We start from the raw sequence: 16,878 nt of genomic DNA, 5'->3' as shown, positions 1-16,878 counted from the left end.
TTTGTGCTGTGGTTGTGGTAAAGACCAAACACAAAAAATCCTTGTTTCCACCAAGTGGTCTACTTTGGTTCAGTGCAGTTTGGTACAGTTTGGTACGGTTTTGTATGGTTTGGTACAGTTTGGTACTGTTTGGTACAGTTTGGTATGGTTTGGTATGGTTTGGTACAGTTTGGTACAGTTTGGTACAATTAGATATGGTTTGGTACAATTTGGTATGGTTTGGTACTGTTTGGTACAGTTTGGTATGGTTTCTGTCCAGTTTGGTACAGTTTGGTACAGTTTGGTATGGTTTGGTATGGTTTGGTACAGTTTGGTACAGTTTGGTACAATTAGATATGGTTTGGTACAATTTGGTATGGTTTGGTACTGTTTGGTACAGTTTGGTATGGTTTCTGTCCAGTTTGGTACAGTTTGGTATGGTTTGGTACAATTTGGTATGGTTTCTGTACAGTTTGGTACAGTTTGGTATGGTTTGGTACAATATGGTTTGGTACGGTTTGGTACAGTTTGTTATGGTTTCTGTACAGTTTGGTATGGTTTCTGTACAGTTTGGTACAGTTTGGTATGGTTTGGTACAGTTTGGTACGGCTTGGTACAGTTTGTTATGGTTTCTGTACAGTTTGGTATGGTTTCTGTACAGTTTGGTACAGTTTGGTATGGTTTGGTACAGTTTGGTATGGTATGGTTTGGTACAGTTTGGTATGGTTTGATACAGTTTGGTACAGTTTGGTACAATTTGGTACAGTTTGGTACATTTTGGTACAGTTTGGTACAATTTGGTATGGTTTCTGTACAGTTTGGTACAGTTTGGTATGGTTTGGTACAGTTTGGTATGGCTTGGTACAATTTGGTATGGTATGGTTTGGTACAGTTTGGTATGGTTTCTGTACAGTTTGGTATGGTTTGGTACAGTTTGGTATGGTTTGGTACAATTTGGTATGGTATGGTTTGGTGCGGTTTGGTACAGTTTGGTATGGTTTGGTACAATTGGGTACAGTCTGGTACAATTTGGTACGGTTTGGTATGGTTTGGTATGGTTTCTGTACAGTTTGGTATGGTTTGGTACAATTTGGTATGGTTTCTGTACAGTTTGGTATGGTTTCTGTACAGTTTGGTATGGTTTCTGTACAGTTTGGTACAGTTTGGTATGGTTTGGTACAATTTGGTATGGTTTCTGTACCGTTTGGTACAGTTTGGTACAGTTTGGTATGGTTTGGTACGGTAAACTCTGATCTTTATTGTATTTCCACAGCCAACCGTGCCCTGACTTCGTAGGTGGGATGTATACCGTATGGCGATAGCAACGTCAGCTACATAATAGCGTGCCATCATAACTGGTACCCTTTTAGTTTGATATGTTGAGCACCCCAACAGAAGGGTAGCAAAAAGGTAGACATTATGGATCGGTTATTTTGGTACCTTCCAAACTTTTGACAGTGGAAACGTCGATAAACATGTCCCAAATAATTTGAAATAAATACTTAAAATTGTGGTCTCGTTGAAAATGTTGAATCTCTTCATGTGGGATATTTCTATGAAGAACATCCATCCATTATCAATACCCCTTATCCCATTCAGGGTCGCGAGGGGGGTGAGGGGGTTGGCGTAGCTGAAGCCAATCCAAGTTGTAATTGGGCAAGAGGATGGATACACCCTTGACTGGTCGCCAGTCAATCATAGGGCTGACAGAGACAAACAACCAGGAACACTCACATGCACACCCAAGGGAATTTTTAGAAACTCCAATTAACCAGCATGTGTTTGGACTGTGGAAAATGAATGGCATTTCCAGAGGGACTACTAGGACTGTTGTGCATCACAACACAAAAAAAACCAGAAAGTATCAAAGTTTTCCTGTAACAAAAGTCATATTTTTAATATACTTTTGCAACCCGACACACTTTTCCTATAAATATGCAAATGTAGCACAGGAAGTTCAACTGATTTTCAGCAAGAACCAGGATCTTAAATTCCTGTAGGCTATAGCTCTTTGATTTGTAAGGTTCCAGGGCTGGACTTTCAGATGGGAGTTTTATTTACTCATTACCACTCAGGCTACTGATTAAAAACAAAGCATCAAGGCTGCTACAACTTTTTATTCATTCAATCATATAGTAAGTATATGGTGCTGTATTATTTAATTAAACTGCAAGAATGTGATCAGATTCAATGACCTTCATTCAATGACATAGATACTGAGCAAAAATAAAATGTATAGTGTACATATATATGAAATGCCTAATTTGCTTCCTTGGAATTTTGTTGGTCAGTTTTCCATAAGACTCCAAATAGGCTACATTAAAGACAAAAGGAAGTTACAGAAAAATGGCAGCACAAACTACAGAGAGCTGAGGAAGAACAAGAGGAAAGAGCAATGGCAATAAAAGAAGGTGGGGGGGGGGTTGGTGGCTTCTCCTCACAGGTGTTTCTTAGCTTTGAAGAGGGGATTCCTCCCTCGCCTTTAAGGAAGAAAATAATTAACACCTTTGCGGTTGCCATGCCAACGCACTGTCTCTCACTCTGCTCTCGGCTGTGTGCATTCCTGGCAGTAATTACCCACAGTTCAAGGGCCCTCCATAATTACCCACAATCCATCTGCACTTCCAATGCAAAGAGAACACTGAGGAATGAGGAGAAGAGAGGGACAGGGCATTTATTTGCATATTGCGTCCCATAAGAAAGGTCACCCGTGGGTGTGGTACAAAGTCGCTGCGAGCTTTAACATGACATTTACTCGAACTATATGTACTGTACCTGTTACCTCGTTGTGTCTCTTTATATCCTTCCCATCACTCATTCTTTCACCACCTAGTCACAGAAGAGCGAGGGTAGAGCGATGAGTCACCCTTAAGTTAATTTTAAAGCAAATCAGCCACTTTATTTTTTATTTTAGATACTTTATTTATCTCTGGGGGGAATTCTGATTTTACACTCTGTTATTAAGAAGCATGCTTCTCACACATATAGGCCTGAAATACACACAATCACAAACAGGACCTGTTGACGTGCATTAATGGGAGATGTCAAAGTGGGTACTGCTACACACTGCTATGCAGGGAGCCTGTCAGAGCTGTTTAGGGTTTAGTGTCTTCCTCAAGGGCACCTTGGCAGTATTCAGGAAGTGACCTGCCACCTCTGCACCAATTTCCATATTTGGTCCGCACCAGGACTTGAACCAGTGTCCCTCCAGTTGGCAACCCAAGTCCCTACAGACTGAGCTACTGCTGGCCCAAATATGATGTAATATTAATGATATTTGTATTTGAAGATAAAGAAACAAGTTTTTCCCAAAGGATAAAAAAGGCAAAGACAGAAACACAGTAATTGTTTCTCAGCCTCTGCAAACATGTAAAAGGATTTGCTAATTATTGAGTGCATGTGTGTTTTCAGGTATAATTGGCATTATACAAATATACGTATGTTTTTTTTTTTCTCCATCAAACTCGGCTGCCAAATTATCCTCGCACATATTCTGCATAGTGGTAAATATTTATAGCGTTTGCAGTATCGTGCTCGCCACATGATAATGAAATTACACATGCCAATATTGACATGAGAAGGAAAAAGCGTATTATGTTCACAGGAAATAATTGGACACGTTGCATATAATTATTCAATAAGCACTCAGTGTTATCTTCGACAGGCAACCGGCTTCGGTCGGGGAAGTTGAGATTACAACGCAAAAGCTAACCAATTAGGGCGGAGGACGCAGGCCTGTTTCTCAAACTGCTTAGCGTGCAAAGCCTATTGACGTGCAATTAGTCGGGGCCATCGTTAGGAGGCATTCCATCGCTGCAGCCCTCAATTAATTCTCATTACCTCCCTATTTGTGTGTGTCTTTGTGTGCTTGTGTGTGTGGTTCTGCAAGGAGAAGGACAGAGTGGACTGTGACTTTTCAATGCAGAAGGTCATTGTGCTAAGCGGTGTAATTACGGAAACCCAAAAGCCCAAAATAGAGGACCCCTATTTTGGGAACGTGCTCCTATTTTAAAGGAACATCCCCCCCCCCCCCCCCCCATGTGTTACTTTTGAGTTTTCTCAGACGCCATTGGTTCATTTAAAGGGGCAATCAGCCAAATTAACACATGAATATCATCTCGCTAATCATGAGAATTATCCAGCCTGTGAAAATGGTTATGTTCAAGTGTCTGTGGCATTAAAAGGAGTGCTTCAAATTTTGATGATGCCATGAGGATATCATTGTCTTGAATGCACTTCAAATTAAGAGTCTTTTTTTTTTTGTAACACAATGCCTGTTTACAAACTAGCGGTAAGAGGGTTCTAGCAATAATAAATTGTGAGGAATGCAGGTTTCATGTTAAATGATCGACGTTCTCTTCTCTTTGTCGTTTTAGGCAGGCACATTTTTATTTTTTGAGTGCGCCCATAAACCAATGTAAGTGGAGATGTACTTTATATAAATAACAGCTTAAGAGTTCTAGTTGTCAGATTTCATCGGCTCAGACCCCTCAGCTAGCCTTGAAGGATAAGCGGTGTAGCTAAAGGATGGATGAAAAAAACTTAAAAGGCACAAACAGGCTTTACTCACCTCTAACACCTTCTATCTTCTTGTTTCCTAGATCACATTACCATTCATTACACATGACATGCACGCCTACACACACACACACACACATGAAATCTAACTGGGACTGTCCATAAGAGGCTAAACCACCTCCTTCGCCTTACACGTTAGTGGTGATGAGCTGCCAATCCCAACCCCACCTTCCACCTTTTAATTACCCTGATCATGTAAACCCTAACAGAGCCAATTTGAGTTTGAAGACCTGATAATGCAGGGTCCCGTCTCCATTCTCCTCTCGGAGTTTAGTTCATTTCATTGGGAGCGCTCAGGTGTGAAGGATTTGAGCGTCGGGGGGGGGCGGGGCGGGGGGGGGGGGGGGGGACCTTTTTTATTGTGCTGGTGTCATAGGTGTCGTGGCGTCCGGGCCTGCAGCCGGTTTGGCCGCTATTGTGACTGTCATAACATCAGGACCTATGGATTAGGGCCTCCTGAGGGGGAGGGGGGTTCAGTTTCTGCACAATGTGTCACAGCTCCTCAGTGACATGTGGCTATTAGCGTCACTGGTGAATTAATAATGATGTGACCGCAGCGAAGATGGAAGACGAAACATGTGTGTCTGTGTAAGGACTCACGGACAGAGACGCTTGTCTTCTGAGCACATCGTGTGTGATGGTGAAACGCTTGCTTGCTTGCTTGTGTGTGCGTGTGTGGGCACAGACTGCTGACCACACAGCCTGTGCCAGAGCCAGGCCCTCACAGACACACAGTCAGCACTATGTCTGTCATAGCAGCCAGCCAATCAGATCACTCGGAGCACGGGCCAAAGGGCAAACAGGAACCAATTGTTATGATAGGATTCTTCTCTGCAAAGAAACATAACTGGTTTGCTGAGCTCAATTTTAGATACTGACGCTAAACTGTGTCTTGTCTGTGTTATACAAACAAAATATGAGCAGTAAAGAGAGTCAGTGAATCACTGATTTCCACATTGAACATGTTGGTAACATACTGTCACCGTCTGGTTGTCTCTCGTTCTCCAGGAAAGCCTCAATTCAGTAAATGTATAGCAGGAATAGAAATGTGAGATTATGGGTTTAAGCGTAAACTCAATTTCTGAAAAAAAAAAAGAAAACTTAGGATGTATTGTAATTATTTCCAGGAACTTCAAAAACTTAGTTTGGAAGTTATGGACTGGTAAAAAAGAAGCATGACTATTTATTTAAGCATCACCATGAAACCAAAACAAACTGCTGTTTGGCAGCGCCTCCGCCACACTAACAGCCTCCGCTCTCCTCCAGATAGACTCTTGCTTCTCACTCACAGACAGTCATGACTCAGAGAGACATTTACATAAGATATACTTAATATCTGCTGTATGTATGCACATTCATAGGCATTCTTCCTTTCAAATAATTTACAAACCCTCCAAGAATGTTGCACTTATGTTTGATTGCAGCACTGACACAAAATCTATACCTCAAAGTTCAGTATGGAGGGCTAAATCAAGCTTCTTCTTTTCAGATTCAGACTCATTATTTGTGGATTCTTCAGACTGAATGATTCAAATTTGACCAGAGAGGACAGAAGAAATGTTGACCTGGCCATCCCTGTGAACAATAACAATGCTCATCTCTTCCTTTGTATCCTCATCCCTTCACAATTGGTATCTTAAATGGCCAATCAGTAAAAGGAAAAATGCCCTTAACTTGGGTAAGAGTGAAAAAGTAACTAGCAGTTATGTTTTGAACATGCCGGGTATACTATCAGAGCTCCCCGGACCCTCCTGATGCCCTTCCCCTCCCGAGGTCCTGAGCTTCAGGGATTTACGGCTTTGGTCTCAGTAACCTCTTAAGACAGGGATGTGCAGTTAAATGGATCAAGTCACTGAAGGGAAGTGGAGCACTTAGCTGAAACTTTCATGTATACAGCACGATGACGGTATATACCGCAGCTCTCCTTCTGAGGATTAACTACCAACACAGCTGCTTGGGGGGGATTTCTTTCTTTCCAACGGTTTGAGAGCAGTAGACGTGGATAAATTACAATCTCTAACTAAGGATAAGAGGTGAAAACTCAATTTGGGATGTAAACCGTTTACGCCAACTGTTGAGTAAATCCTGAGATGTCGCTTTGATAGCTAAATTAAATCCATATGGTCGCTTAAGGAGACAAATTAGAGGGAAAACAGAGCACCTGTTTTGAATTTCTTCCCATCGAAAGTGTGCTAATCTTTCCGACTGCAAAATCTTTCACGGCCTCAACTTTGAGTTGGGCAGCTTGCCAGACTTTGTTTTTAACACGGTATAGTCAAAGGCCCAGTGCAAAAAAAAAAAACTAAAACCTGGACTGACTCAATAAAAGCTTGTTTCTTTTCCAAATGATCGGTTGGGATTTGTTTTTATAAAATCTCCTGCACAAGCCCCGCGGCCTGTTCTGCCCCCCCCCCCCCCACACACACACACACACACACTGCTGTCTTTATGTAAACTTAAAAAAGCACATGCACACAAACCAAGTTCCCATAGAAGTTAGAGAGAGTTCAATACGTTAGGCTAATGTGTTTTATTATAGCAGAGAAGAGTATGTGTGAGTGTGCAAAGTGTGCGTGCATGTTTGTTAGAAATTGACATCTTTAGGCTTCAGAACCTTCCCTACATCACATTACAAAACAATATACACTAGCTGATATATTAGATCATGTAAGATCTCTTTTTTAGGACACCATAAGCTACTTGACACCACTCGTATCCTTCATGCCCCACATGCTCAGACATGCTTACTATATAACTTTGTGAAAAGATGTAGAATTCCATATGATGCAATCTAAATTGGCTACTACAATGTTTCACTCTTCACTCTGTCCTGCTCTCACTTCCTGGCTGGCTGGCTGGCTGGCTGGCTGGTTGTACAAAAATACACACACACACACACACACACACACGCCCACAGATGCACACAAGTATTATTACACTCTGTGTTAGCAGCGGAGTACATCTAGGGTAAATGTTCATCCCGACATGAACGGGAAGAAGAATGTGCCGTATAAATGAGCAGGAAATAACTGTTTATTCATACGTGTGGGGAAACTAAAGGTGTGCAGAAATGTGTCGAAATTTTGTTATGCAATGTGGCCGCCAGATTACGAGACTGCCTGACAGTGTTACATAAAGCTGAGTCCAGACGGTAATCCATGAAGCGACCTGGCCGGCAATGCAGCACACAGGACTATAGCAGCCTTAACCTATTCTGGACAGAGTTAGCACAGGTGACCACAACCTTGTCTCTCAAAGGTTACATGGCATGTAATAGGCAGCTAATGGCATGCACCAACCTGACAGTAGCAAAGACGTCGATGTAATGCTAGGCTAGAACACCGAAGCAGTCACATCAGTAAACTAGCTTCTTTTTTTTACCTCTCCATACTGTGTCATTGGCATTTTGTGCGAGGGTTTTCATTCATTCGTTGCACTGAACAGAAAATAATTGTTCTTTTCTGAAGCGTTTTATTTTCTTTCAGTGGTAGTTTAGTAAAAGATGACTGGGAAACAGAGTTTCTAAGCTGCATTTCTCGAAGTTTGGACTCAATTCCCCTCAAAGGTCAGCAGAGTCAAGAGAGCTTGTTATTGAGGAATGGCATTCATTTGTGGGTTAGATATGAAAAATGTGCATGGCTATGGGTTTTTTTTTTTTTTGTGTGTGAATGTTTTAGCTGTTCTCAATGAAATATTTTCAGTTTTAAATGCTTGAGTGACTTCACCGTAATAATTCAGTAGCCATAGGGCTTGTTAGGCTACATTTGTTTGACCAACACCAATTAATATGCATGTCAGGAAAAACACAGTCAAATGTATCTTATTTTACCATATCCTTTACACTGCAAGGTTCATTATTGGAACTCTAACTTGCATGCTAGAAAAAAAAAAGAGCAAAGGAAACAGCCTGTAGTGCACTGACTGTGTGACTGTACATGTCAGAGATCAGCTCTGGTAAATAGATTTTGCAGAGATGCAAGCCAAAGACACAGAAAACAGCCTGTCAGGATACATGATTCTGCAAGATATTGACCAGGTTGAAAATGTCCAGACAAACGCTTTGATAACCTTCAACTTGTTTTATTGAAGTCTGTTAAAACTCAGAGGACCCTGGCAGGAAGGCACTGCTTTTGTCAACATGCCTGCAGGAAACATGATACATGAATATCCTGAACACATGTTGAGGGATCTAAACCCCAGCATGATCCATGACAAATTCAGGCCCTCAGATTTCCCTGGCAGAGAGCACCAGCTTGACCAAGCTGGATCGATTTCAATCGGCGGCTTACCAAAATGATGTGGCCGCCAACGGACCAGCATGACGGGGCTAAAAATAACTTCGGTCGACTCCGAGACTCTGATGTGGCCACATACCCTCTGGTGCGTCTGGTTTTATGTGTCCCCAATGAAAAGCCATCAAATTACAGATGCAAACGCAGCCGGACCCCTCATCAAAACTATTTCAGCTCGCTGACACAGTTTGCTAAGGCAGTAATTAGAGAAAAAGGAAAATGGGAGGCATCCCAGGCACGCAGAGATGAAAGAAGACAGGGCAAAAAAAAAAAAAAAATGAAGACGTACAGGAGAGGAAGATGAAGGTGGACAGTGACAGCTCATCAGTGGGCCACAAGCCATTTGTATTATTTGGCTCTCTCCACTCCCTCACTTTGACGTTTTCTCGACGTCCACCGAGCAGAGGATTGGTGATCATAAATAAAAATAAAAAAAAGGCCTGATGATGATTTCCCATGAGAGCTGTGAACAACTGCAAAGCACGCGTTCGCATGAAGCCAAGGACAAAACAGCTGTCTTAGCAGTCAGCACGCCTGGTTGGCAAACTGCCTGACTGCCTCACTCGCAACTCAACTGGTTCTCACCACCAAAAGGAAAGACTTAATCATGGATACTTCAGCTTGACTGGTTATATTTAAGGCTGATATCTTCTAAAATCTTTGTTTATATTTACAAAAAGACCGTTAAATACTTTGGATGATGGCACTGGGAGATCTATTCTGTGATTTTAAAAATGATTTAGCCTTTTTTCACTTGCACTATACTGTCTTCAAATGAGTGAAAATAACATGTATGTGGTTATTTTGTAAAGCAGCTTCTTATTAAGGACAGACAAAGGGGAAAGGAGCGATGATTATTATTTCTATCCATCCTTAGTATCTTTTTTCAGGGTTGTGTGATAGCTGGGGCTTGTCCCAGCATGCGGTGAAAGGCAGTAAACACCCTCAACGGGACACAGCTCTATCACGGGGCTGACACTCAATGTCATTCCAGCTGCTGCACCTCCACACCATTCACTCCAGCTCCGTTTGTACACTTGCATTAAGTACATACCATACTCGTACTGAGGTCTACCCCAAAATAGGTTTTTGTGTTACACCTGTTGCATCTGCTTATGTTGCAGAATGGAAAGGATGCACTATTTTCATTCCTTTCTCTGTCATACAGAGAGTGCTCTTCCAAGCTGAAAGTGTGACCGCATGTGGAGTGACACTAGAGAAGTGCAAATGAGGAGAGACCAGTTTAAAAGCGAAAGACATAAAAGCTCAATCATGCACATAACGGCAACAAATTTGGTATTTAATTAACCTGAGCTGATCTGTTTGGACTGGAAGAGGAAACACAAATACGGGCTGGCAAGCCAATCCTGCAGAAAATATACTTTACGCTTAAGAATTCAAACTATTATTTGTAACAAGCCGGTTGTATGGGTCAGACTGCCTTTAATAATAATAAACACATGACCATGGAATTAACATACAGAGGAGGTTGAAGGTTTTTTTTTCTGCAGGAAATATACTGTTGCAGGTTGACCACATTTTCTTTGAAGCCTAATCTAATACACCTGAAAGTCTTTTTCATGTATGCAAATGCTTTATAAGATAAAAGGTAATCGACCCTTGAGGTCCTTCCATAAACACCAACTCATCAATCACCTAACAAATACAATATGCCATAGCGTATTTATATGTTTCCATTTTGTTTGTACAGCACAAAGCTTTTTACCTTCTCAATCTATATAATATGCAATGTGTCCATATAGTGTCGGTATGCAGAAAACTAACAGAGCAATGCACAAATGTGTTGCATACAAGTGACACTGCACCAGGAACATAAAGCCGGGGAAATTATCACAAGGTAAATAGAGCAGTGTGGGTTAACCCACAGGCTGTCACTCTGCTCAAATACGCTGTGTGTGTGTGTGTGTGTGTGTGTGTGTGTGTGTGTGTGTGTGTGTGTGTGTGTGTGTACATTTACATAACTTTGCAGTTGGCAGGCCTATAGCACGATAAGGTTCCTTGGAACTATCTGATGCTTCTGTTTGGTTTGTGGTCACACACACACACACACACACACGAATACATACACACACGGGTTATCAAAGGTAGCAGAAGATAAAAAGTGGAAAGTTCACACGGAGCCAAGGTCGTGTCAGATGTTTTATAGTAAAACTGGAAAGTTAACCTTTTGAAATGGGACAGCTGGCTCCACAAACATTTTGCTATCTGATAAGGTTTCTATTCTTGTTTAGATGATTATGGTGACACAGAGTTTTCATACTGATTGTATTTTTCAGAACTGTATTCATGTAAAGCAGTCTTTTGATGTGTTCTGTATGAAAAAGTCATCCATGAGGTATTGGAGACTAATATTCATGCATTAACATGCAGATTGTTGCATCTACTCTTTGCTTTTTAAGCCAGAAATATTTACTCCATTAGTTCATTGTTTCAAATCTGTCAAACTGAGCCTTTTTTATGTTTTAGGCAGTATTTGGTCTGTTGATTGTGCCACTGAAGTGTTTCAGAAGAATAGGCTATATACCTTTTTTCAAAATAAATTTGATATAGGCTTTGGCTTTATACACTGTTTGCTCTACTTTATATATTCTGTGTCAGTTGTCATGTGTGTCTTGTCTCAAACTAGGCCAATTGTTAAAAATGTCAAATGTGTGGGCATTAAGTTAAACAATTACTCAAGTGGGTAATGCAGACACAAAGCAACTTTAAAGAGGTGCTCAGAAGTTTGTGTTGGTTTACTCTATTAAGTGAACTCCTCCCACATACCATAAACTCTGTGTCCGTCTCCCACTGCAGAGCTGCAGAGGAAAGGGGAGGAGAGGGGACGGCGCTGAATTGCCGCCACGTGCGCTCAAATGCCTGCTTTATTATAATAACTTTTTCTCGATTGGTCTAGATACGCAACACAGTATTTATATACGACATCTCATTGGTCGTCGCCTCCGAGTCGATAGTGAACACAGCGCATAGCTTCCAGACAGGGATTCTTGGGCGTCTCGTACTATGACAAAGTAGTGCGCGGTGAAAATGATTATTTCAGAGCAATTGTGGAGTGAAGGCAAAATAAAATGACAACACGTGCTCAGTGTTTGCATGTGAATAATTACATGGTGCTAAATGTTGGATTTTCCCGGGCGTTAAGCAAACGTGTCGACTTGTAGTGGCCGCGGAGGGATATCGACATCCTACTGCGCGTCAAAATATTGGCTTGGGGAGACCGCGCCAAAGCTCAGACAGCGGCCACTCTTCAGGATAACAACACACTGCGGAGGGCATTTAAACGCACTCTACTGTTGATACGGCTACCATACACATCGGAGTGTTTGGGTGTTTTTTTTTCATCACTTAAGAGGACTGTTTTCGTCTTGAGTTTCTTGAGTCGATACACCTAAGTCAGCTTTCATGCCGGTTTTTGGAAAAAGATGCACGACTTCATGGTCGTGACACGACTTTGACGGGCGCGGTGCGGCGGAGCTGGCGCACTGCTGGACTGGATATATTATTCGCTTGGAGCCAAGACGGTCTGCACCATCATTTGAACAGCGCCTGAACTCACTTTTCATCTTACTGTATTGGTTCTTCTGACTCTTCCGGGGGGCTGAATAGGAATCGTCTGCACCGGTTTTTCAGCTTGAATATGTTGCTGTCAAAGTTTGGTTCTTTTTCGCATATTTGCAATCCTTCAAGTATGGACCATCTACCAGTGAAAATACAGCTCCCGCCGGGTAAGTCACAGTCATAGACTGATGCGTTTTCATCGCATTTGCAGGGATTTAATTTAATATTAAGAACTGTTAAGTGGTTTAAGAAATGTATCCTCCATGTAGCCTACACTGTTTGTTGAACTGTTTGACCGGCTCGTAAAGCTTGACGACCTGACATCGCACTAAGCGGCGGTCTCTTCTAAGAATTCTGCACTTATTTGAACATTTTTCCACTTTTATCTTGCAGTTAAAGCGGAGAAGGAGGCTTTCGAAAAGGTTTACCAAGTGGGCTCCGTGCTTGGCAGCGGAGGATTTGGAACAGTGTACGCCGGCAGCCGGATCTCTGATGGCGCACCGGTAAGAATGTGAAGCGGCGTCTGTGTTTTGATCTTTCATGTGCCGCCATCAAAGCCGGCTCGTCCTTGCTTCGCCTTTTCGTTACAAAATGACTCTTCTCAGCATCGTTTTCAAGCGTTTTCTAACGAGATTTCTTCTTTATTGTGTGTTATTTCAGGTTGCAGTGAAGCATGTTGCAAAGGAGAGGGTGACCGAGTGGGGCACAATTGTAAGTACTCATCCCCGATCTGTGTGTGTGTGTGGTTTGTTTTGGTTCCCCCCCCCCCCTCCTCCTCCTCCTCCCATGCATGCCCGCTGCGGGTGGGGGGTATTGTGCTGTGCATGGATGAATAGCTGAGTATCCCCCCCCCCCCCCCCCCCAACCCACCCTCCTCCCTCAACGTATCTAATAAAACATATTTCATCATTGTTATAGAATGGAGCTATGGTGCCTTTGGAGATCCTGTTGCTGAAAAAGGTCAGCTCGACGTTTCGCGGAGTTATCAAATTGCTGGACTATTACGAGCGCGCCGACGGCTGGCTCATCGTGATGGAGAGGCCGGAGCTCGTCAAGGACCTCTTCGACTTCATCACCGAGAAGGGCGCCCTGGACGAGGACACGGCCCGGGGCTTTTTCCGCCAGGTTTTGGAGGCGGTCCGACACTGCTACAGCTGCGGCGTAGTACACAGAGACATCAAAGACGAAAACCTGCTTGTGGATCTACGCACCGGGGAGCTCAAGCTTATTGACTTTGGCTCAGGGGCGATTCTCAAGGACACAGTCTACACCGATTTCGATGGTGAGTATCTCCCATCTCCTTTTTTTTTTTTTTTCTTTTTTTTTTTGCTATTGCAGTAATGACTATTCTGAGGCGGTAGGATGCTGGATGTGTAATTTGTTGTGATGAATTCATATCCGTGTGGGCTGGTTTGTGTTTGCCCTTGATGCTCCGCTGTGCTATATTCAGATACGGAGGCGGTTCACGCGGCTGTGACGCAGTGGTCTGTTTTTGGTCGAGGGTTTTCCTTGCCTGGGGGTCTTATCATTACTATACGGATATACAATAATGCAGATAAATGGGATTCGGGATTCATGACGCGCATGTTATGTTTTCACGGATGTGACTCACTCTTAGTTAATCCTATTTTTTTTATTCTTTAAGCGCTCATACTACCCCGTCTTGTGAGATGGGGTGCTCACTTTTAATGTTTCCGGCTGTTATTTTTGTTTCGAAAGGGTTGACTCATAGTCTGCAGGTTATGGTGTGTTAGGTCAGTGCCACGTAACATCTGTTTGTTGTGAAACCCGAGTCGGTGGTTCACGTGATGGGCTCACATTGCCTTTTTTTTTTGTTTGGTATCCAAGTTCCTCCTTCCAAGAGGGAGGGGGGAGGAAGAGAAGGAAAGGAGGGAGGGAGGGAGGGAGGGAGGAGACGCAGGCAGGTCACCCAGTTTGTGTTTTGTGGCTTAGAGAAGATGGAAAGCATTTCTACCATGACTCAGCCATTTTACACATCCACACATGAATTATTCTCAGCTTTTTTTTTAATTTTTATTCAGCGTCTCTTTGCTGTTCTTATGTTTTGAGGCAAGGAAGCCCTGTTGACATTTAATGGCACATTTTATCCCTTAATAAGTAGAAACTTGTTCTTTCACACGATTATCACCTCTGGAATGATCACCACTCAACATCTGTCCTTTTTCTTTTCCTGTGTCTTTTTTTTTTAATTTTTAGGTACAAGAGTATACAGCCCCCCAGAGTGGATCCGCTTTCACAGATACCACGGTCGCTCGGCAACAGTGTGGTCGCTAGGCGTGCTGCTTTATGACATGGTGTGTGGCGACATCCCCTTTGAGCAAGACGAGGAGATCCTCAGGGGTCGTCTGTACTTCAGAAGAAGGATTTCAGCCGGTATGTGAACCACAACAACCCACATAATACACATGTTGACTCTGTTGCCCTCTAGCTGCAGTAGCTGGTACAGCACCAGAATCCCATCTCTGGGTTTGACTGTATAATGACTCAGTTCACATCAAAGTAATACCTCACAATTATGATGGACTAATGGCTGATCAAAGATGAAGAAAACTGAGATTCTTTTATTCTGTTATGATTACCAATGGTGCACTTTCCCATGGTGCACTTTGTGTAACAGCCCTAGTCGTGTCCTAGTCCCACTAATGGTTGATTCAAAACAAACTGGGTCATACACAGTCAAACACAATGCAGAAAAAGCCACTGGGGTTATTTCTCTTTTATCTAAAACATTGTTTCTGTCTCGTCCTTCAGAGTGCCAGCAACTAATCAAATGGTGCCTGGCGTTGAGGCCTTCAGACCGGCCCACCCTGGAGCAGATTTGCGACCACCCGTGGATGAGGACGACGACGGAGTCACCCAAGTCACCGGAGGAGCCGGTTGCTGGCGAGATCCGCCTCAGAACCATCGACACAGACTCTTCGTCAAGCACAAGCTCAAGCAAGGAGAGCCTCTGATGGCTCTGATGGACTGAAAAGACTTCTCTGGGGGTGGGGGAGGGGGGGATTTGGATGGAGGGAGTGATAATGGACTCATGGCCAACAGCCTGTGGCCCAACCGGCCCATCAGTGGCTTGGCGTTTCACTCAGCTGTTCTAGCTAAATGTACTTTAATTTTCCTCTTTTGTAGGGAATTTCTAATTTATTACTATTTGTTTTTTGCTTATGTTATTTCCCCCTATCCCCTCTTTTTTTCTCTTTTATCATTATGTTTATAATTATTCTTGTTTCCTAATCGGGAACATTTTTTTCTGTTTGGGCGGTCTTACCAGCACTATTTACCCCTCCCCCCCCCTTTTTTTTTTGGTAACTTTATTTCACTCATTTTGTTACTAGGCTGGTATATGCAGCTGGCAAGGCCCTCCTATTCAGACATAGCTGCTCTCATAGAGCCCGGCGAAAAAACCTTTTTATTTAAATGTTTTCATTTTGATTTTGTAGTGCCTTTTTTTGGAAAGCTGCTTTTCTGGGGGCTTTCATCAACAACTCTGTTTTTTTGGATTTGCCCGTGGCCTGCTGGTGAAAGCTGACTGTGCTGTGATGGAAAGGAGGGGAGGCTGTTACTTTATTCTCTTTTTTTTTTTGTTCTTTTCTTTTTTTTTTTTTTTTCTTCCCTCCTTTCCATCAACCGTAGGCCTATCTTCAGCCCCCAGCCAGAGGGTTAGGATAGCATTAGCTAGGAGAGAAAGAGGTGGGGGCTCCTCCTGACAATGGAATACTTGAAAAACACTCGACTCAGCTCTGTGTCGCTCTCTTTAACGCTGCTCACTCACTCTATAGCCTGAACAGGTGTTTTGGAAACTGGATCCTGTCTTTTCTGAATGTCTACAAAATGTCTACACACACACACACACACCTCCCCCCCTCCCCCCCCTCCTCCCACCTTTTTCTCCCTCTTGTCTCCCCATGCCTCTTGCTGGGTGTTTTGGCCCTCTTGACTTTTCATTTTTGCCTCTTGCCATCTCACTGCTTGGACACTACATGGCCCCTGCCCCTGGCCTCCCCTCAGGGTTTGGGGTGTGAAATGCACAATCAATGCAATATTCATTGTTCAATTATGTCTTTTTTTTTTTTTTTTTTCAACAAATATTGTACAGTGTGTATTTTTTTTTTCTTTTTGTGTGTACATTTTTTTTTTCTCCCCCTTTAATTTATTTCATAAACATGTAGACATTCCACACTCTGTGGCTATTTATTTATTTATTGTCTATGCTTAAAAGCCCCCCCCCCTCCCCTCACCTTCAAATTTGCATATCCTACTTAGTCTTTGGTTTGCATTCCTATAACTTATTTTTACATTTCGACATGATTTTTTTTTTTTCTTTTGAGATGTGGAGGATGCACTGAAGCAGTTGTCGATGTAAAGCAGAATAAAACAAGTTTACTTAAATTTGAAAAGAGCATTTGAATGTTATTTAACTACTTTAAAAAAG

The 16,878-nt window shown here is 42.6% G+C and overlaps 1 protein-coding gene across 1 annotated transcript; it reads left to right on the top strand.

The window, feature by feature from the left end:
* Positions 1-12,029: 12,029 nt before the first annotated feature.
* pim3 (Pim-3 proto-oncogene, serine/threonine kinase) lies at positions 12,030-16,524 on the top strand. The gene is made up of 6 exons (XM_020639492.3): positions 12,030-12,595; positions 12,822-12,931; positions 13,089-13,139; positions 13,347-13,710; positions 14,646-14,822; positions 15,201-16,524. The coding sequence occupies exons 1-6, from the start codon at positions 12,508-12,510 to the stop codon at positions 15,401-15,403; spliced, it is 993 nt and encodes a 330-aa protein (XP_020495148.1). The 5' UTR covers positions 12,030-12,507; the 3' UTR covers positions 15,404-16,524.
* The last annotated feature ends 354 nt before the right edge of the window (positions 16,525-16,878 follow it).

This window comes from Labrus bergylta, chromosome 23 (genome assembly GCF_963930695.1).
Source record: "Labrus bergylta chromosome 23, fLabBer1.1, whole genome shotgun sequence".
In the NCBI taxonomy this organism is placed as follows: Eukaryota; Metazoa; Chordata; class Actinopteri; order Labriformes; family Labridae; genus Labrus; species Labrus bergylta.
The sequence above is the reverse complement of the archived record's forward strand: the minus strand, read 5'-3'. Positions and strand labels throughout refer to the sequence as shown.